Source organism: Phasianus colchicus, chromosome 5 (genome assembly GCF_987193195.1).
Source record: "Phasianus colchicus chromosome 5, bPhaCol1.hap1.1, whole genome shotgun sequence".
Lineage (NCBI taxonomy): Eukaryota > Metazoa > Chordata > Aves > Galliformes > Phasianidae > Phasianus > Phasianus colchicus.
In genome coordinates this window covers 1,324,423-1,345,317 of record NC_143440.1, presented here as the reverse complement: position 1 = coordinate 1,345,317, position 20,895 = coordinate 1,324,423, and the positions used below count along the sequence as shown (strand labels likewise).

At 34.6% G+C, this 20,895-nt stretch overlaps 1 protein-coding gene across 2 annotated transcripts in view; it reads left to right on the top strand.

Annotated features, from left to right (window-relative positions):
• ELP4 (elongator acetyltransferase complex subunit 4) overlaps positions 1-20,895 on the top strand; it is a 131,250-nt gene that overhangs the window by 33,694 nt on the left and 76,661 nt on the right. For both annotated transcript variants that reach the window (XM_031607402.2, XM_090140129.1), the window contains exons 6-7: positions 5,501-5,585; positions 10,529-10,717. In XM_031607402.2, coding sequence (XP_031463262.1) covers positions 5,501-5,585; positions 10,529-10,717 — 274 coding nt within the window. The remainder of the gene's footprint in view (positions 1-5,500; positions 5,586-10,528; positions 10,718-20,895) is intronic.

Below are 20,895 nucleotides of genomic sequence, written 5' to 3'. Positions count from 1 at the left end.
GGTAAGGGCAGTAACTCTGTCATCTACAGTAAGTAGGACAAGCAATAATGAGCTACAGTAAATTGTAGCAGTGGTAGTATAGGTGGACATAAGGAAATATTTTTCTGATGATTAGCACTCGAAGAAGTTACCTTGCAGACACAGCCTGGGAGCGCTGTAGAATCTCCATCACTGAAAATTTCTAGGGATAAGTTAGGTAAATATCTGTCAGAGATAGTTTAGACATAGTTCATCTTGCCTTAGGGCAAGAAGATAGACTACCTGACCTCTTAAGATCCCCTTCATCCCCGTCTTCTGTGACTCTTTAATTCACATTAGTCAAGATGTATTAAATACAAAACTAACTATGAATGTTACCAATGATTTCTCTGCTTTCAAAACATCTATGTTTTTCCTGAATTGCAACTGGTTTACACTGTTTTTTTTTCTTTGGTTGTTTTTTTGTTGTTGTTTGTTTGTTTGTTTGTTTGTTTCACAAATATTGAGATGAAAATCAGAGGAAAGCATTCTTTTCTCAAGGAGCAAAAACAAGATCTCAGTCCTATAAGGATGCAGTGCTTCTGACTTCTAAAGCTAGCTTCAGCGTATCACAGAAGGGTAAAAATTTCTGTTCTCTTGATTAACTAGACAGTGCTTTAAAAGGAAGATTTAAGTGCTATTGTTAACCTTTCTAAATAGAAGTCAGTAATTTGTCCCACTGAGAGCTAGATCAAGCTCCTTTTACTGCCTTTTACAGTGAACTAGGAACATAGACTGGCTAGTTAGCACGTCTGCACTCAGAGGATATAATTTCTTAGACAAAAGTTTCTCTGACCTTATATGGCCTTATCTTCATGGCCAAAGAAATACCTGGCAGCATAACTCTTAATTATATGTATGGTACTGCAAAGTCTCTGTAATGTGTTTGGATGAGAGTACCTCAAAGAATTATTAATAATGAGAAATTAATTTTAAAAAATGTTTGCAGGAATGACTTGAGATTCCAGCAGATCACTAAAAACATGATTTTTTAAATGTTCTCTGTTTATTCAAAGAAAATTGACAGAAAAAGTGTTATCACTGAACGATAATGTTACACAAATCTTTCAAAGAAAGGAAATTCTTTTAAATCTCATAGGAGTGCAGCCCAAACTCAGTGCTTCTTTTTTTTAAAAATCTGGGAATGCATTGCTCTTGTCACTAATATAGTGATAGAGGAGGAAGTAGAAACTGATATTTTTACCTAGTATATAATTTTCCATAATTAGATGATATAGTTGTTGATGGATGACATCTTTTTGTAGTATCAGAAATTCCAAACAAAAAAAATTTAAAAATTAGCAAATAAAAAAGTAAGAAAAATATTCTTTCCATCTTCTCAAAACACTTCCTCATTAGTTTAGTTAACATGATCCATTCTAAATGTTTGTGCTGTATCAGAGCACAACATGATTACTTTCAGGGTGAAGTAAATTGCTACAGCATTCTAACTACTGCTATTGCAGGAGCTCCTGAAAATATGCAGTCATTGTGGAAAGTGCACCTGATCCAACATATACTTTCTTCACAGAGCTGGTAAGCTCTATGTTCTGCAGTGACTTAGCTGAAAAGGACCAAATCATTTTGGTGCTTCTAATTCTCTAGCATCAATTAAGAAAACTTTAGACAGTTCTTTAATGCATACACCCTCTGTATTGCATCTACTGCATCTGGTGCAAAGCCATTACAGTGCTGCTTTTGCACGGTCAGAGGTGTAAGGGCTTTATATGGGCCAAAAGCTTCACCTTTCTTAGAAATCACCTACCTATATCCATGGTGTTGGCTTTGTATCTGCACTAGAATTTGGCATCCTTGTGGACTTGCAAAGAGAGGAGATCGTCTGGCTGACTGGTTAGTCAGATCTGAGCTTCTGACTGCCTTTTTACTTTGCAATTAAAGAAGACTGTATTGGAAGGTTCTGTATATCATTTAAAGTTTGGAGCAATTCTTTTTTCTTTCTTTTGTTTTTGTGCATGTGCATGTGCTTGTGTTTGCTCACTAAAGGAGGGAGATGAGGAGTATTTGCTCTCCTTTGTGTAGTTCTGGTACATAATGCAGTGGCTAACTTTTACTGGGTCTCCTTTTGGAGAATTACTCCAGGTGAGTGGAACTGCATTGCTCTGTGATAAACATTAACTGAAAACAGATTGAGAAGCCCTTTTTCATAAAGAAAGTAGTAATTGAGAATGGATGTTTGCTGCTAGAAGAAATCATCATCTTTCTCTTCCTTAGCTCAGTAGCTCTTAGGGCAGAGCAGCTACATACTGGCCTTAGTCATGGGACGGGGTTAACAGGGCTGTGCACCTGATAGCAGCTGTTTACAGTTGCTGTTGCTAGGATATTCAGGTGTCCTTTCTGTTGCATTGCTAAAGCTGATACTTAACAGGAAGGCAGAAGTACCATCTCTGATAAGTTAGTACATCACTGAAGAGCCTCGCTTCCTACCTTCTGCTTTACTTCTGTTCCCATTAAGTTGTAATAACCAAAAATGAAGTCTGATTATTCAGAGAAGTAAAATAGTTAAGCTGTAGGTTTTCAATAATACTCCTAAGTTTTACCTTAAGAATGTAATTGCTTTTGAAAAAAAAGAATTTGTCTAGAGTCTAGATTTACAGATAAATTTAGATAAAACAGGTTTAACTGTCTTGCCTAATGGGGTCTCCATATACATAATAAGGCTATTTGTCATACCTTTGATAGCCTAACCTTTGTTAAATGCTTAGAAACTATCAACAGCAAAGTCAGAGGCTCTTTTGTAACCAGGATACCTTCTTGCCAGCTCCTGCTTTATCCATTACTAAATTGATAAACAACAAAAAAAAAAGAGTAAAGAAAAAATTGTTTAAACTCATTATCAGAATTAAATGGTGTTTAGTAACAAAGCCAAAAAAAGTCTAGAAATTGCAGAATAAAAAATACCTTATTTCCTTCCTTATATATTATGGCAAACATTGCCAGAAGGGTAATGCAACCTGTTTTTATAAATAGTGTTTCCACAATATTTTTTCATGTCCTTATTTACTTAGTGTAGTTCAAATTCAAGGAAGCCAGTAACATTTTAGCCAGAAGTAGGAGAGCCACTATTTTTAGATTCAGGAAAAAAAAAAAAACCAAAAACCAAAAAAAACCCACCGATATGCATCACATTATTTTCTTCAAATCTTTCTTTGCTGCAAATTTTCTGTGCGTAGGTAAATTAAAGATATCTTTTAGGTCTTTGTAGGTTGTTTTGTGTTTGTTTTTTAATTTTTGAATTCTCTGATTTTGGTAATACGTTAAGCGTTTTATTCCTCTGTTCATTCTTAAAAGCAAGAATTGCAGAATACACTCTGATTTACACTGTGGAAGCACAGCAAGCATTGTAATTGTGGAAGCAAAACAAGCGTTAGGTGCAACATGGCTGTGGCTGCAAGGTAGTTGGAAACTCCATCCCTATTGTTGGTGAGGAGTAGTTTTCTGTCATTCCCAAGAGGAGAAAGGAATATCTAAAAGGATACACAAATGCTATTCTGAAGCTCTGCAGATTTGCTCCAGCTCTGGCAAAAGAAGGAAGAAATTATTGCACAGTATAAATAAGGATTGTGTTGTTCTTATGTGAGCACTTGGAGAGAGAAAACATTTTGTCTGATGTAGATGCTAAAGCCTTTTTCCTGGCCACCTACTCTGTGAACTTAAACACCTAAAACAGAGTAAGTATAACATTTGACACCTGTTCCTTTTGCAGCTAAGTGATAGGAAAGTAATCCATTTCCAAAGTGACAATTTACTCTTGTGTTTGAGATGTTCTATTTTGTATAGCAAGGCAGATGTTACGCATAAAAAGTCATGTGGAGATGTGTATTGCCAATTGTTAGCAGCTGTGAGTTTCATACTTAGTATTAACTTAAAGTACTAAAACTAAAAGCAAATAAATTGAGTTTAATTTTGAAGCTCTCTCCTTTTGTTTATAAATGAAGTGTCATCCGAATGGTTTCTGATATTGAATATTTTAAAACTTGGAGTTATTATGAATATAAAATTATTTGAATTTGATTGTAGACACTGATAAATCATCTTGGGGTTAGGGTTTGGGTTGACACTGTTCTCCTAAAAGCATTACAGAAGTCTATGGTAAAGAAACTCCAAATAGTCAAAAATTCTTTCCTGTGCAAAACTATGAAAGCAAGCTTTCTCATGTTAACTTAGGTGTTCCTTAGTAAAATGAGTAAAATATACATGAATAATATTCAAAAAATATTTTTTACTTTCCCTAAAGTAATGGGAACAGTTTCACCATTGTTATCAGACTAAACATACAAAATGATGGCTGCAACTAAGACTATTTTGAGGTAAATTTTTCCAAATAACCATATTTTCAAGAAGATTAGAATCCACAAGTCTTGATGGTAATTAGTGAGATTGTAACAAAGTGCTGAAGCTAGGAAATTTAGAGGGCTTAAACTCTCAGCTTCAGTGAGGAGCCTACATCAAGTCCAGGCACAAAAGCCAGTATGCTCTATGGGATTTAAGAACTAGTATGGCTCTTTTTAAAGTGAACAGCTGGCTTGATTTTTTTTTAAGTGAAGATTAGGACTTTCTGTCCTTTGCCTTTGTCCTCCGCCTGTGGACTGGAGAGCATGGCTAGAATGAGTCTGAAAAAAGAATGAGTAGCAGAAAAAATGCATTGGAGGAGCAGAAACTGGAGGTTCCAAGACTTTGAGAGGAAAGTTTATTAAACTTTCATCTGGTTTTAGCTGCCTGAATTTAGGCAACAGTTTGCTTTAATTCTATTTTTTCATTAGGTGGGGGGAGTTGTTTGTTTCATTGATTTTTAATCTTAGCAGTTATTTTCCAAATAACATGTAAACATAAATTATACCTCACAATTCTATTGCCTTGCAAATAAAGGAGCACTAACACATGAGTGGATGGATACAGAATAAATCTGTAATAGAACAGAATGTATTTTATGCTCTGTTGTGGTATCAGAAAAATTACTAAAAATAAAAACAAATTATGCTAAATGAATGTTTTAAAGTAAGTGGAAATTTCATCTCTTTCTTTTTTTGTTGGTTTTGATTCTTGTAGTGTTTGTATGTATGAAAGCTTTAAATAATAGAAAGTCAGCCCTGTTCTCCAGGGAATTGACTAGGCATACTCAGAATAACAATTGAGTAGCTGTTTGTCTGCTATAGAACATTAATACTGTGCTGTAATGGTTGCAGCTTTAAGTAACTACATTAAATCATTGAACTTACACAAGTAAGTGAGCCTGACTTAATTAAGTTATCTTAATCTCTAAGAGATCTACCTTTCACAGAATATCTGAATGCTGAACTAGTTCACGTGAACCAATCACAACTGCTTTTAATGGCTGCTTTATTCAAAAAGGTTTTTTCCTTCTGTGAGACACTCCTACACTGAAAGCTGCATCTGTTTCTATCTATTTTTAATACAGCTATTAGAGAGTATGTGTTACTAAACTATTTCTTCTTTCCAACAGTAATATGAACTGTGGTTATGCAAGGCTGCTTCAGTCCATTCAGAGTGTCATTTACCAGGAGGGATTTGATGGCTCTCATCCCCAGGTACTGAGCACATTTGTACTCTGCTATCATCTTGTACTGAGATTTTCTGAATTTTTAAGGGTGGCAAAAGAATGTCCTGGAAAAATTAACAAGAAGCTGTTTCTAAACATTATGGAAGTAAACATGAAAAGTAACTGGAGATTGTGGTTCATAATTTAATGTGCATTTGGAGCTTTTACCTTTTTTTAGCAGATATGCAGAACGTTTGAAAAAGAACCGTAGGTCAGGATTACTAAAAAGCACACTCTGTGCAATTAGCTAATAAATGGTTTGCCAAATACAGTGAAATTAAACAAAATGTGCTTTTCACCTACAGAGATCTTTTTTCGAACCATTGTATTAGCAATAATTTGCTCAAGCTTCTTGAGTCTGAACATTTAGACTTGCAGATTCTTTCAGTGCTGTGGTAACTGGAGTGAATTTTTTAATGGGTTAAATGGTGTGTAATTTTACTTCAATTTAAGTATCAAAACATCTTACTAGGCTTGTGAAGATCACTCCTCATAAATCATCACAGACTTGAAAAGGTCACTTTAGTTTTTGTAACTCATACTTTGGGTAATCAGAAATATTCCAAGTTCAGCAAGATAGAATTGAAAACCTTATTTCTAGTTTGAACAACACCCTCTCCCCTGTTTTTAGTCATATCAAATAATATGCCACTCATTTCGAGGTGATGTAAATGAAATAAGTGATATTGAGGCTTTATTGATAATTATATTCCTTGTACAATAGGAATATTACTGGAATACAAGTTGATTAGTACAGATAACGTCAATACAACACAAGACTGTGTGCCACTACAAGTTTAATATCTGAGAAATGCTTTTTGTGTGGAAAATAACATTGGAGTGGATGTATTCCTGTCTAAGAGTATTATTAGAAGCATTATCCACATAGAATGCTTGCATTTAAATTTGGACCACTGGCTATTTGTGCTGTGTCCCAGCCTGTCCCCTCTTCTGCCACACCCTGTGGCTGACATCTCCACTGGGACTGGAGAGCTCATGGACTGCAAAAGGCAGCAAGGAACCTCTTCTTGAAGGGATGGGGCTGGTGCTTCCTAGCTGTCTCACCAGCCAAGTCTGACAGGAAAGCAGTGCTTTTGCACATTCCTGAAGTTTGTTTGTTTGGTTTTTTAAGTTTTAAACAAAATAAAGATCTGTGAGAGACAATATTTGAGTTTTTTTCTTTCTACAGACAAGGAAATATTAAATATTGTGGATAATGGTATTCTGTACTTCTTGTTCATTTTTTCAAAGTGTGTTATTAGAGCCGATAAAGACCAAAGAGCAAATAAAAAGCAGACAAATTTAAAAGTGTATGCAAATGGGTAAGTCTCTAAGGTGAAGCTTTAAAGTTTGAAAAAGAATTCTTTCTCAAACCATTTTACCTAACTAGATGGCTTCTATCTCTTGCATACTCATTTCTGCGTCAAAGAAATGCATGTGTATGAATTATTGAGTGCAACCTATTACTGCTTGATTATTTTTTAAAAAAAGTTTCCCCTTTTCCACATGTAGTGTGTTTCTCTAAACACTCACATTTTGTGCATTTGTATAGTATATAACTCACACCTCTCCAAGTATGTCCAGAGTTTGATGTTGTTTTGGCCCAGAACACATGTTGGAATATTTTATGTTCCAAATCCATGCAAAATTTATCTGTTACTCCATAATCCCTTCTTTAACTGAGTCTTGAGAAGTAGCTAGAAGTAAGAACAGTAGAATAAGAACCAGCCTGTGTCTTTCTGGATCTGTGTTCTTTCCTCTGTGTTATGGAAGCACAAGCATTGGAGAAGTGTGTTAATCTATGTTCTTCCACCCAAAATGATGCTCTCTCTTTTGGGTGGGTCCTATTGGAAGTTTGGGGAAAACTACAAGAGTCCAAATATATTAGTGCAGAACTGAAAGAGATTTACTACTGACTTTAATAGATCCCATAATCACTGCATGTGAGTGACAGAAGACAACACCTCTCGTGTTCAGTGCTTTTCATATTGCGCAGCATAAACTTCCTGAAATCTTTGGAGTCTGAAGACCTAGAAATATGTTACTTGTTGGGTCTGAGTCCAAAGCAAATGTTTGACTTGACGGGTAAAACATTCAGATATTTTTTGCTACTTTTACACCGATGTGGCAACAACAGAGTTACCATCCCTTGTTGTTGGCTCCTCTTTATGTACTACCAGTATTTGAAGAGGAGTCTGAAAGAAAGTGAGTAGAATGCGACTCAACCCAGCTGACAGAGATTTGACACAGTTAAGGGAAGTAGTGAATGCACCGTTAGAGGTTTAGACCTCTAGCTGACCTAAAAAAGTGAACTGGCTAAGCATATCTGGTATCTAGTAATTAGTTAATAAGAGCATTGTTTATTACCACCTGTAGCAATTGGGCAGATCAATACAATGGGAAAGGCGTTACAACAGAGGTGTGATGATGGAAGGACCGGCACAATAGAAAAGTGCTATAAAGGAAGGGAAGAAGATTGCTCCCCCATATCAGAAGATTCTAGTTTGCAGGAGACAGCTTCACCAAGGAAAAATGTCCAGAAAGAGAACCTTCGTCAGTGGCAGTCAGCCCTTAAATGAGGCCTAAGAGAGGTGCAGCCAGGCTCCACACCTTCCAGTTGCACAGGTGCTCCCAGGGCTGACTGAGTCCTTTTCCCAAGTGCTCAATCAGTGGTTCAGGCCACAACTCAACACTTCCTATACACTATCTGCTATTTGCTGACATAGGTTAAGGTGTCCTGTCTGTCTTGTATGATCCTTTGGGTCTTAGGACAGTGACTCTTGTTTGTAGCACTAAGCTTACCAATGCAATGACTTGTCAGTTCACACTGTCTTGAACATCTTTACTGAGAACTGTGTGGAATGAATTCACACCTGAATGGTGTGAATCACCTGTAATCCAGAAATCAGAGCATCAGTTTTTATTGAATTCTTTTAATTTGATTTTTAAAATCTCTGTGTAGGTTTTTTTTTTTACTGATATGGTCACTAATATGAATCCTTTTTACATTTGGCATGGTTGTACATGCTCATGTGTCACAGAATTATTTTCTTTTTATAATATTTGGTAGCAGAACTTTTACAGGCAACTTATTTTTTATTAACACTTCTTTGGTATACTTTGGAGCTCAAATTTTTATGTAAGAAAGCTGGGAGAGGATGTTGTTTGCTTAAGTTAGCTTTTTTTAATTCATCATAATCCTTGCTGCCAAAGCAATCATTATTACAAAAACAGCATGAAAGAGGTTTTTTTAAAAAAATCTAAACTAAGTGTTTAAAAAATATTATCCTAACAAAATCTTTCTCTTTTCTGTTTCATATATGTTTATTCTGAAATTTTGAAATACCAGAACTTTTTTTCTGCGTGTTGAATATCCATTGTATATAGATAAAATAGTTTTCATAAATGCCTGTTTCTGCTTAAGCAAATATGAAGAAATTCTTGAATCACTGAAGTCACTAAAATCACTAATAACATTAGACTAGATTTAGTTTTCCTTTTCTGATTAAAACTGCAGATACCTGAGTCTAATAAATACCCTATAGAGAAGTCAGATTTTACCTTTACTGTTCAATTATCCACATTCACATGGACATGCAAAAAGTTAACTTTATAAGCTAAAGCCTAAAAGTCTTGAAAGCCTATGAGGCTCAAGAAAGCACCAGAGCTAAGACATGTATTGCTTTCACAAAGATTGTAAGAGAATTGGCAGATTGGTTCACTGTGTGAGCTGCAAGAGTTAGAGGAATGGAGAACCACATGGTATTGACTGAGTTTCACAGCTAAGGATCTGTCTCCCCAGTATGGACAAGGAAGCATTTCTATGAGCAGCCTCTTCTCTCTCCAGCAGCTGTCCTCTGGACTCCCAAAACAGCTGTACAGTGTTTTGTGCTTGATAGTTACTGGTCATTCCTGCTGCAATTCAGTATGGGGAGATGAATACCTACAGTTTATCGAAGCATAGAATTGTAATGAAAAATAACTGTAAGACTTTACTTATCTAAACTAGGATTTTATAGACTTAGGAAAAAAAAGAAAAAGAAGTTGGTCTTTATTTAAGTATGGATCTTGAGCTGTAAAAAGCAACTTTGACCATTTTCTACTGGAATTCTTTTAATAAGGGTGCTTATTTTCTGTCTCGGCCATTGACAGTAAATATACCTAGGATCTTTCTCAAAGACTACCAAATAAGATCACATTGAATACGCAGAAAAGAGATTTTTCATCATGAGAGGTGATGTTTTAATTGTGTTGTTAAATTACAACTCTGGCTTCACAATCTGTCTCTTTAGAAATGGGGCTAAACTTTAGCCATTGCTCTGCTGATTTCTGTATCAGCAGTGTCATGTCGGGCAGCAAACAGTCTTTGGTAGGTAACACAAGGCCATTTAGGATGTCACATGTTGAAACAGCTTAAATTCTAGTATCCAGTAGCTAACTAAAGAGAAGTGTGCTTTGGGAAGTTGAAAATAGAAGGAAAAGTTGTGTATGACTACTCTCGGGCCCTTCTAGTAGACCAGCTTACAAGATTTAGGCTTACGTATTTTCTGAAGGCAGTCAGAAGTAGGAGAAAAATGAGAGGAAAAATAGTAATGTTCTAGGATTCTCTTTCAGAATATACTGTATGTAGCTAGCTGGTTAGCTTTAGAAATTGCACATTAGTAGTTTTGCATTTTTCCATGCTGACTTGTTATTCTTGTATTTAATTATCTAATGTAGTGTGCTATCCAGCTAGTAAAAACAAACAAACAAACAAACAAAAAAACCATTCCAATTGAAATTTTCACCAAGATCCCCTGAGATTAGTTGAACTACTGAATTATTCTGGATATTCATTTTATAAATTGTAGTAGTTTCTAAAATTATATGCAATGTGGTATTTTTCTCTTAATGTTTAAAAAAATAACAAGTATTGTGTTCTTCTTTTAATAGAAAAAACGAAAGAATATTTTACGGATAGGAATTCAGAGTCTTGGTTCCCTGTTGTGGGATGATGACATTTGTAGCACCAGTACTCCTGAAGATATTCATAGCATTACAAAATTTCTGTATGTTCTACGTGGCCTCCTCCGAAAATCTTTATCAGCTTGCATCATCACAATGCCCTCTCACCTTATGGAGGTAAGAAATCTGTCTTTACTAAATTTTGTAGTAGATGCTACATCAGTTAGCAAAAATTGGAAGTTTATGGGAAAAAAATAAACGCAATTTTAAAAATTGAGAAAGCTCTTTTGATTCAAAGGGCAAAGTTTAACAGCAGTGGTAGTTTTTCTACATTTTTGTGGGACAGTCATCCTGCAAAATCAACAAGCACCTTAGCATAAAACATTTCTAAATAGTTAATCCTTTCGTCAGTCATAGTCAGAATATCAGAAATTCCGAGCAGTATCAGAGCAGAGAAACCTCTGCTAGGAATTTTTTCTACTTTTTTGTGGGGTGACACACTTTTACACCGCCTTCAGGACACAGTTTAGAGTTTCAATACAAGACATTTTAATCCACTGCCTTCATCTGTCATACCCATCATGATGACGTATGACCTGGTTTTTAAAGCCAGGAACTGAAAGATACAGGTATACTCTTTAATTCTAATATTCTTTTTTGTTGGGAACAGGAACAAACCAGGTATTATTCATTACTGATTATAATAAAATAATATGGGATAAAACCTCATATTATATTTAGTTTCATCGTAGAAGGGAAATTTTCATTCTTGAATTAAAATCTTACATTATGTAAGGACATCATTCTCACATACATATTGCATTCTGAAAAGGTGTTTGAGTACTTGCTGATGTTATTTAGGTGAATACCTGAACCACTTTTTGTCCTGCACAACTCCATCTCCTCACTTACATATTTTTAATATTAAGTGACAGTATGTCTTTAAAAACGTCGATAGTAAAATTTACTGCAATAACTGGAATTTGTGGATGTAAAACTAACTTCCTTCTTTTTAAACACTGAGATTTCCTCTCTGTCACTGAGACACAGAACCTACGTTATTATATTTTTTATATATTTTAATGTATCAGTGAGAGATATCATATTTTAAAGAAGAAATCCAGAAATGTCTCTGGAGCAAGTTTTTCCAAGAAACAAGTTGAAGGATATAATCTTTTGTTTTTTTTGTAGACTTATCTGGGGAGTTGTTTTTGTTTTCATTTTGGTCAGTTCTCTATAAATCAATTCCCCCAGAGTTCCTATGAAATTATATCTCATTTTCTAAATAACTTCTGATTTTGAATTTTACCAGAATTACTTTATAGTAAGTGACAGAATATTCTGAACGGGAAAAGAATGAAATGTGGTTTCCAGAATCTTCACAGCTTTAAACAAATGAGAGCTTTACTTTTGTTGTTGTTTTTAAAATTGTTAAACTTCATGTATCCTTCTTTAAGCACTAAACTGTGGAGAAAACTGTCATTAGGAGGAGTAAAGCTGCTCTGAGGGTTCCTTATACCCCACATTACTCAGTTCCCAGAGCCCTGCTGTGTAGTTGTTCCACTCTCCAAGAAGCCTGTTAAAGAGCCCCTGAGAGCATGTGTACAGCCCTCCATGTTAATAGTTAATTGGTGAGGATGGCAAGATGAGAGGACAGCCGAACATGTGGTCTCTCAGGCTCAAGCCGTAGACAGACCTTTAGTTATAATAACAGCAGCTGCTCACATTCTCACAACCCAGCTACTCACCATTCTGTTGCTGAGGTTTCTTACTGGATTAAAAAAAGTAAAGAAAATATCTTTTCAAGAGAATAAGAAAGAGCATTTGTTTGGTGTTTTGTTGGTTTTTTTTTCCTAGTGCATTTCTGTATATGTATTTAATTTAATCAGAATAAGTTCTAGCATATGCTTTCTCTGTTGAATCTTAAAGCCAGAACACTGAAGGCATAGGAAATTCATACTGTTATTCTGAAGATGTAGTAAATTCCACATTTATTCCCTGAACAATTATTTCTGTATCTGCTGTATTATCTTTTGCTTCCTAACTCTATTAAGGGGGTCTGCAAGTAAAATCTTCACATAATAAGAAAATACAAGATTTCAAAATGTGAAGTGTTATCAAGTTATCGTGTCTGCATAATATTTACAGAGAAATGGTTGCTTTTGAAAAAATAGTTTTCAGTTGTATCTCATGCCATGTCTTGTCCCAGTTACTCTGGTGAAGAAGAAATAAAGCTCACAATTGATACTACTGAATTTCAACAGGGACGATGCGATTCCAATCCAGGCCAGATAGTTTGTATTTTTGTATGCATTAAATAAAATACTTATCTATGTAATTAGTGATTTGCTTCCTTTGTATATTTTGCCAAGTGCTTGTCATGTTGCTCTGTGACAGGGAGTTTGGAAATTAAATCTATGTAGCCTTTTCCTTTCAAAAAGTTTAATTTTGCCTTTACATTTCAGAAATTATATCTTCGTTCTTGGATGATAAGACAGTGAGATGAAGCTCCCTATATACCTCATGTTCTCATTGTTTTGTATAATCTCCCATGCTGCTTTCTTAATATGTTTTTAAACAGTCTCTTTTTTTTCAGTCATAACTCACAGTCGTGGAGTACAATAATGCTCTTATTGTTTGTTCACTTTCTCCTACATACTAATATATGCTTTGTCTCTTCAGTGTCTACTGAACGTTAAACAGTGATTTTATTTGTGATGCTTTTCCCTCTGTGGTACACATCTACCAGTATGGATCTAATCCACTTAATTCACTGTTTTGAATTTAGTAAGTTTGAATTGCATTTGTCAGAATATGATGCTTATTCCCCCAGTTTGATGGAACACTAAATGTCTTCACAGCCTTCTGTAAAGATGTATTTTGGGAAAAGACACAAATTTACAAAGAATCTGGTTGTGTACAGAGTTTTTTCAGAGTAAGTTAATAAAATTGTAGTCCCCAAAAGAGCACAAATTCTCTGTTTTATTGATGAAACTTCCAGTGCAGTATATAAAGAAAAACAAATATTCTATTATTTTCTCTATCACAAAACCAGAAATAAATTGTTCTGGAAGCAAATTTCAAGAAAATGACTCTAAAAACTTAACCAATTAGAAATTTCATTCAGATGATTTGTGACAAGTTTTTCTTGATTGATTGATTTTCTCCTGATTGAACATAATCTTATTTTACCCTGTCTGTCAGGTAATAAATATTGAGATATTTATGAATGTGATTAAAAGAGTTGATGGAAGGTTATTTGTCAAGGCTTTCTTCTGCTTCTTGAAAATGAATTGTGCCTCTGAAATAAGATGGTGCATTTGAAAAGGAAAAATTAATTACATTTTTAAAATCTAGCAAAAATTATCAGGGTGGGCAAATTGTACAGGAATTTAATTTGTTGTTGTACTTTCCAAATTAAGAAATAGTATCAAAACTAGAATGGACTCTTGTTTTCTGTATTTTGACAATCTATGTTGTTTTTTTTTAAATTATTCTACAGAATGTGATTTTAACATTTTATGTTCACAAAAAAGTTGAAATGTAAAATACTTTCATAATTCCATTCTCCTTATTTCCCACTCTGTATCACTTAAGTAAACAGTCAAGTTCATGAATATGTATTTTTTAAGTAGATTATTATTTTCATTTGAAGACGTGTAACGCTTTCATTGAAGTCACCCTTTATTTTGAACATGAAGCTGTATTACTGGTAAGGACTAACCACCATATTAGTCAGTATGTACCAAGGGAAATTAATTGACTAATGAAAAGTCAGTATGGATAAGTCGCAGAAGTTACAGAACCTGTCCTCTGAGTCTGAAGTCCTGTTTAGCAAGTATTTTCGTTATTTCATCCAGCATGTTAAAAAATTGATTTCCTGCAATATTAATGTTTTGATGCTTTGAATTAACTGGAGTGCATAAATCACTGTATGTTTCAGTGTAGAAAAATTCAGAAGCAAACCTTTTTGCATTCATTGCCTTTTGTGTTCTCACTGAGAGCTTTAGCAGCTAAACTTGAAGTCAAGCAATAGTGCTTTAGAATCCATTGCTAATACAGAATTGTGATTTTCTCGGTTTGAAATCTGCATTCCTATGACAGGAGCCATGCCTGCATTCCCTAGAACTCTACCTTCTGTGAGTTCACAAGTGTAAAATGCTGAATAACCTTCAAATGTATTTGTGCATGTAAATATTGAACACCAACTGTATTGAGATTAAATGTCACGTATTTTTCTATATCATTAGTTGAATAAGTTTTCAAAATCCTCTTCTAAACAGAAACTATGGAGATGAAATGGTCTTTATATTGTACTACACTGTTGTTTTTTTTTTTTTCCTTTTAACTGTGGCATGCACAATTGTATGAAAGAAGTACAATTTAACTTCCATACAAAGAAATGTTGAGAGTCATGAGTTTATGGCAGTTATTCTTGTGTTTCTCATGTAGTTTTCAGATGGGAATATTCTAGGCATTCATAGAAGCATCCTAAAATATAATCCAGTAGCAAGTCCAAAGACACTTTAAATACATATTAAAATGTAAATTGTGTAAGAGTAAAACATTTTGCTTTTAATTTCTATTATTGTTTATAGCATTTACTTATCAATTAATATAAATATTTTCTTTTCATAAAATAAGTTTATGGTTGCCAAGAGGCTGTATCTTGGCTCTGCCACTTCTGATTTGGTAACAAATACTCATTTCAAACACAAATACATTGTTCATCTGAAACATATTTTTGCACCCATGTTAACTGTCTTTTAATTTACCTATCACCTATTATGGTGATGACTAGTCACTTTTTGGGTTAAAATGTATAATTAAAAAATCCTTCTCATTTTAATATGTTGCAATTTAGAACACTATAAACACATTTTTATCACCATAAGCATCAGCACGTATTTAATCACAAAATTACAGTTCCATAATGACTCTGTTAAACTTTAAAATGTGATGAGTATGTGCAACTTTAGAATATCTTATGTTTCATCTATGCAATCTGAAAATACAGACAAGAAAATGAGGTGCTATTTAATACTAAATCTTTCAAATGCAGTGTTAGATCTAAACAGTTAAATATCCCATCACAGTATGAAGATAGTCATCTGTTCAAGCATATGGAATCTTTTGGCTTCTGGACTAAGTAGTTAATATAATGCCCAGTGTCCAGACATGGACACAACTGTTATGGAAGCAGAAGGGAAGAGGCTCATGTATTGAGCCCATTTGGACAGTGATAAGTAAAGATTAGAAGACAGTCTTTAATGCAAGACAAAGTAGTCATCTGCTTTAAGCAAGTAACTCTGTTGGAAAATGAAGATAGTATTGTTTTGGAGCAACACTAGATTTTTCATATAAGTAGAACTAGAAGTTCTTGAAAAAAAGTCCCTGTGCATGTCGTGTATTAACTATGGTGTTTATCTGTTGTATTTCAGTTCAAAGAATAATGATTCAGTGTTAATTTTATAGTTAAAATGTTGCTTAAGTATTTTCTATCTTAGGTGTTTTTCAGATCACTTAATATTGAATTTCTGTGCAGCATTTGCTCAGTAATGCTTTTATATGAACTTTTGGTGTTGTGGAAAAACCCTGAAATTTCAGAATCTAATTTTACATCTTTTTGTTTAGACCTGCTCTATTAATTACAATATAATCATAATAAAAAGGAATACTGCATCTTTAATGATGTTTTTGTGCCTGTGTAGTTAAGCTTTAATGCCAGGGGAAAAAAAGAAAAAAAAAGATTAAATTAGCCTTGTAACCTCTTTCTCTTCCAGACTGATGATGGAAAATAAAAGCTCTTAGCCACAGAATGTAACACTTAGAATTAATATTTAATTAGACCAGCAAATTGTACACTGTGGCTGAAAGCTTCCAAAGAGTTGTTAGTGCCACAATTGACCTACAAGTTTAATAATAACTCACTTCTAGGAGCAAGTGCCAGTTCAGCATAGTGGAGCCACTGTAAGAAAGTCCTGTGAGATTAAAATCAGCAAACCAAATGGCAGGCGAGGATTCCTGGGATGGAGCCTTCTGGAAGGCTGGGAGCTGGAGTAGCTTTTCAGCCAGGTTTCAGATGAGAACAGTGGGCAAAAAAAGCTGATCCCTCCTGTTCTGGGAGCTTCTGGTTGTAGGCCAAAATCCTAGAACAGATTTTTTCTAAATGTTCTTACTGCAGCTATTAATTCATTTCACAAATCAAATAATGAATGACTTATCCTCACGTTGTAATTAAGCTTTAATACAAAAAATAATCCCCAATTCCTTGGTCATGAATTTTACTCATGGAAGAAGAGCGCTTTTGGTATGATGTGTAATTTTGTATGTTTGTGTTGCATAATGTTTCATTTTTAAATTATTTGATTTCTACATAAAAAAGGTTCTTGTTATCTCATCTGATCCGATGAGCAGTTTATCATAGTATTATGAAGTACATGAATTAAAGACAAAATTTGTACACATTGTAAAATGTAATATTTTGAAAATTTACTAGTTTAACATTACCTTTCATTTTGGGAACAATTAAAATGTAAATCCAATAACTCTGCCATTAGATACCCACCTGAGCCTTAATCCTGTGACAAATTATTCTACTGAAATAGGGCACCATAAGTTCAAAATTGTGCAAACACAGAGCAACAGACTGAGGAAGGAACATTCTGCATTATTTATTGGCTAGATCCTAAATAATTAAAGAAATGCCTACTCATTAGTTAAAAATTAAAGCAGGTGAGAGCCTTGCCAGCAGAGGGAGCAATCATGTCTTTCCTTAGGTTCCCATCATTTCCAGCCTACCCATCATTTCCACCCTACCTCTTCTTATTGCCCAGCCAGTATCCCATCTGGACCTAGCTTTGCCAGACTGCTCCTGATGACAGCTTATAATTTCATACTGAATAAGGGATTATTTTTTTAAATGATTTTATTTTTGACAACGTTGCACTTGATTAAAAATGTCAGATAGACGTTCCTGTTGATGTTTGTGTACTATTAATTGAAATAATAGTGGAGGACTCTTTTGGTCACCTGTATGTAAAAGGCAATTGACTGTTTCAGGAGTTTAAGTTGCAGCAGTAGTTAGCCTGAATTGGAAAGCAAACTGCAGTGCATTTTTTCAGGCAAAAAGACAACAGAAGTCACTCTTAAACCTTTTTTATTTTTAATCATGAATAATTCCTAGTATAATCTTAGGATTTTAGCTAAGCCAGTTAGTCTCAAATACGTTAATTTCAGCGATTTTGTTATGGCTCTCAGGATTTGATAACGTGACTCTCATTCTTTCTATCTACTTTTTCATCTGTATCTCCTACAGTATGACCAACTTGTAGCATTAAATATTTTAAGTGTTTACTATTATTAAAAAAATCTGTTCGAATGGTCATTTAATCTCTGAGATATTAAAGGCAAATATTAACACACAATTTTTCCTTCATGTGCTTTTATACTAATGAGACAAACTTATTATCATAGAATCGTTTGAGTTGGAGGGACCTTTAAAAGTCATCTAGTCCAATTGCCCTGCAATGAACAAGAACACTTACAGTTCAGTCAGAGCCCTCCCTGTCCAGCCTCACCTAGAATGTCTGCCAGGATGGGGCTTCCACCACCTCTCTGGACGACTTGTTCCAGTGCCTCACCAGCATTATTGTAAAAAACTTCTTCCTTACATCCAGTCTAAGTCTCCCCTCGTTTAGTTTGAAACCATTTCCCCTTGTTCTGTCACAACAGACACTGCTAAAGAGGACCAGGTAGTGTTCTGGGGAGTTGCTGGGCTAATTTCAGCCCAAATCATGTACTGATTTCTGTCCAATTCCTCATTCTTTGCTGGAGAAAAAAGCAGGAAGACTCAGTCAAACTTATTTCCTTTAGCAACTGTGGTAAAATCCAAGCAAGAGCCTTGCTTGCCAGAGCAGTTCCTAGTCACTTGCAGTCTGTACTTTCAATTCATGTGTGCTGTTAGGAAAGGTCAGAGATTCAGTTCAGAAAGTGTCACCCTGTGGCAACCCATACATCTATCACCTTTCACTGCCAGGTAATAGCTAGGTTTTCAGCACCCAGAGCTTTCTGGGCTTTGGACTCCCGTGTCATCGTATTTTCATGGCACCCCAAACCCATAGTCTCTGTCTTGTAAACCAAGCCTCAAATTAATGAAAGTAGGCAGGGCTTCAGCAAAAGATGGAGTTCACTTCCCAGCACTCTGTTGACTGGCTCTTGATTCTGGACAACTCATGACATCTTTGTGCTTGGTACATTGCTTGTAAATGAGGAATGCAGCATTTGCTGATTTTCTGTAAAGCACTTGGAGATCAACAGATGGAAATTTTTATTTAAACTATGCAGTCTTTGTTCTCACTTTTATTTTGTGGATCTCAACAGCAACTGTTACTGATTTGCTCATTTCATTTATATCACGTCATCGCTCATTTGGCTGCTGGCCCTTGTCAGCACTGTAAAGAACCTCTCAGGTCTTCAATGGCAAAACAGACACACGTTTTATTCTACGTACCAACTGCTTTCTGGCAATTAAGTCTTTTTTAACTAATATAATAGACAAGTCCAGGTCATCTATCCTCAGTAAAGATCCAAAGATATTCTTATAGTGTGTGATATTTAGCTTTTATTTCATGACTGATCATTTTTCTTGAATATTTAAATCCAGAAAGTTTAAATGGGATACCTTGTCATCCACCTGCATCTGATATAATTGATAATAATCATTGCAAAGTTCACATAAGAGTGATGGTATTTCAGGTACATGAGAAGGTAACCATGCCTCAAATTAAAATTTTGAGTTTTTAAGGTAAAAAAAATGCTAATTGTTTCACAGTAGGAAGACTGAGTTTTTGCAGACTATCGGTGCAAACATTAAAAAACCCAAAACCTGGAATTAATACATCACGTAACATATTGGCCAACAGATGCTTTGTCACTTCCTTCCCATTATTGTGAGTATGTTGCGTCTAATTACCTGCTTGTATCTTTGCTACATTTCCTGTCTTTGCTGCTGTAACTTGTTTAAAATCCTTCAAAGATACTACTCATTGCATGAAAATTTCTAATTTAATATAGTGCATATCAACAAATCAGCCAAAATCAATGCTTCTCTGATTTCATCCATATGAACACATATTTATGCGTGTTCTATTACAGTCAGTAAAATTCTTCAAAGGTAGAAGATGCAGAATATTTAAATGTGGACATATCCTCTTTGATGGTGTTGGAAGTCTGTAGAAAATCCTTTAGATATATTTCAAGCAAAGTGAGCTTGTCTTCCATCAAAAACATCACACTTAAAGATTTGGTTTTCATGTGATATCAATACAGTTTTCTAAGTACCAACATTTCTTAATATAACTACAAGATGTTCATCTTGTATTCAGTGGCCTGAGTAAACATCAATTTTATGTAAAACCTAAATTCAAAGTTCAGTTGGTGTGTGGAGGCACTGAAAAAAAAGGGCTAATAGACTTGGAGTTAGAGTAAGTAGACAATTTTTGACTTTACAGATTTTGTTAATTACCAATATAACAGTTCTGGCAGAGCATTTATTAATCATTTATTTTCAGGATTGATGAATAATGAAAAAGCACACAAAATGTACCTCTGTAAAACTAGTGCAGTGGCCTAATACCTCACTTTATTATTATTTTTTTACCAAGATAAAAGGTATGGATAATTCTGTGGTTTTAGCAGTAGTAATTATTAACAAATGGTTAAATATTTAAGCCGTATCTCTTAATGTTAATAATTTATCTTTTCAATTCAAAATCCTGTGGAGATTAAGTAGTAATGACAAGTGGTAAATATTTGTGTGTCATGAAGTCATTACCACTTTATTGTATGGTAATGTCTCAGAAAATATTAAGAATGATTACACCTATTGAATATCCAGCCAGTATTTCATTGTAGTCCAATGTGGTTGTGTATATTATAGCACTAAGCTACTTCAGTGTCATGAGTGAGTGTAGAGAGACAAAAAGACAAAAAGGGGGCAGCCAGTTTTTGGGTCTGTTTTGAAAACTTGAATGCCAAAATTTGCTTTATGCTCACAAGGATGAAATCACTTTACATGAACTTGCTCACTTGGTCTTTGCTTTTGAGACCCTTCAAACAAAGCATCAAGATTACTGGTCTCTCAATTTTAGGATTCAGTGTATTAACTTATAATCAAATGTTTTTAAATAAAAACAGTGAATACATTAATTAATCAAAATTAGTTTACATGAGTGTAAGGGTACAGAAGTCAAATATACCCCTCATTATGAAAACACAGGCAAAAATATCTCTTTGAAAACAGTCTTCATACACCTAATTTTCAATTTGATATATAAATCAATCTTATAAGTCTA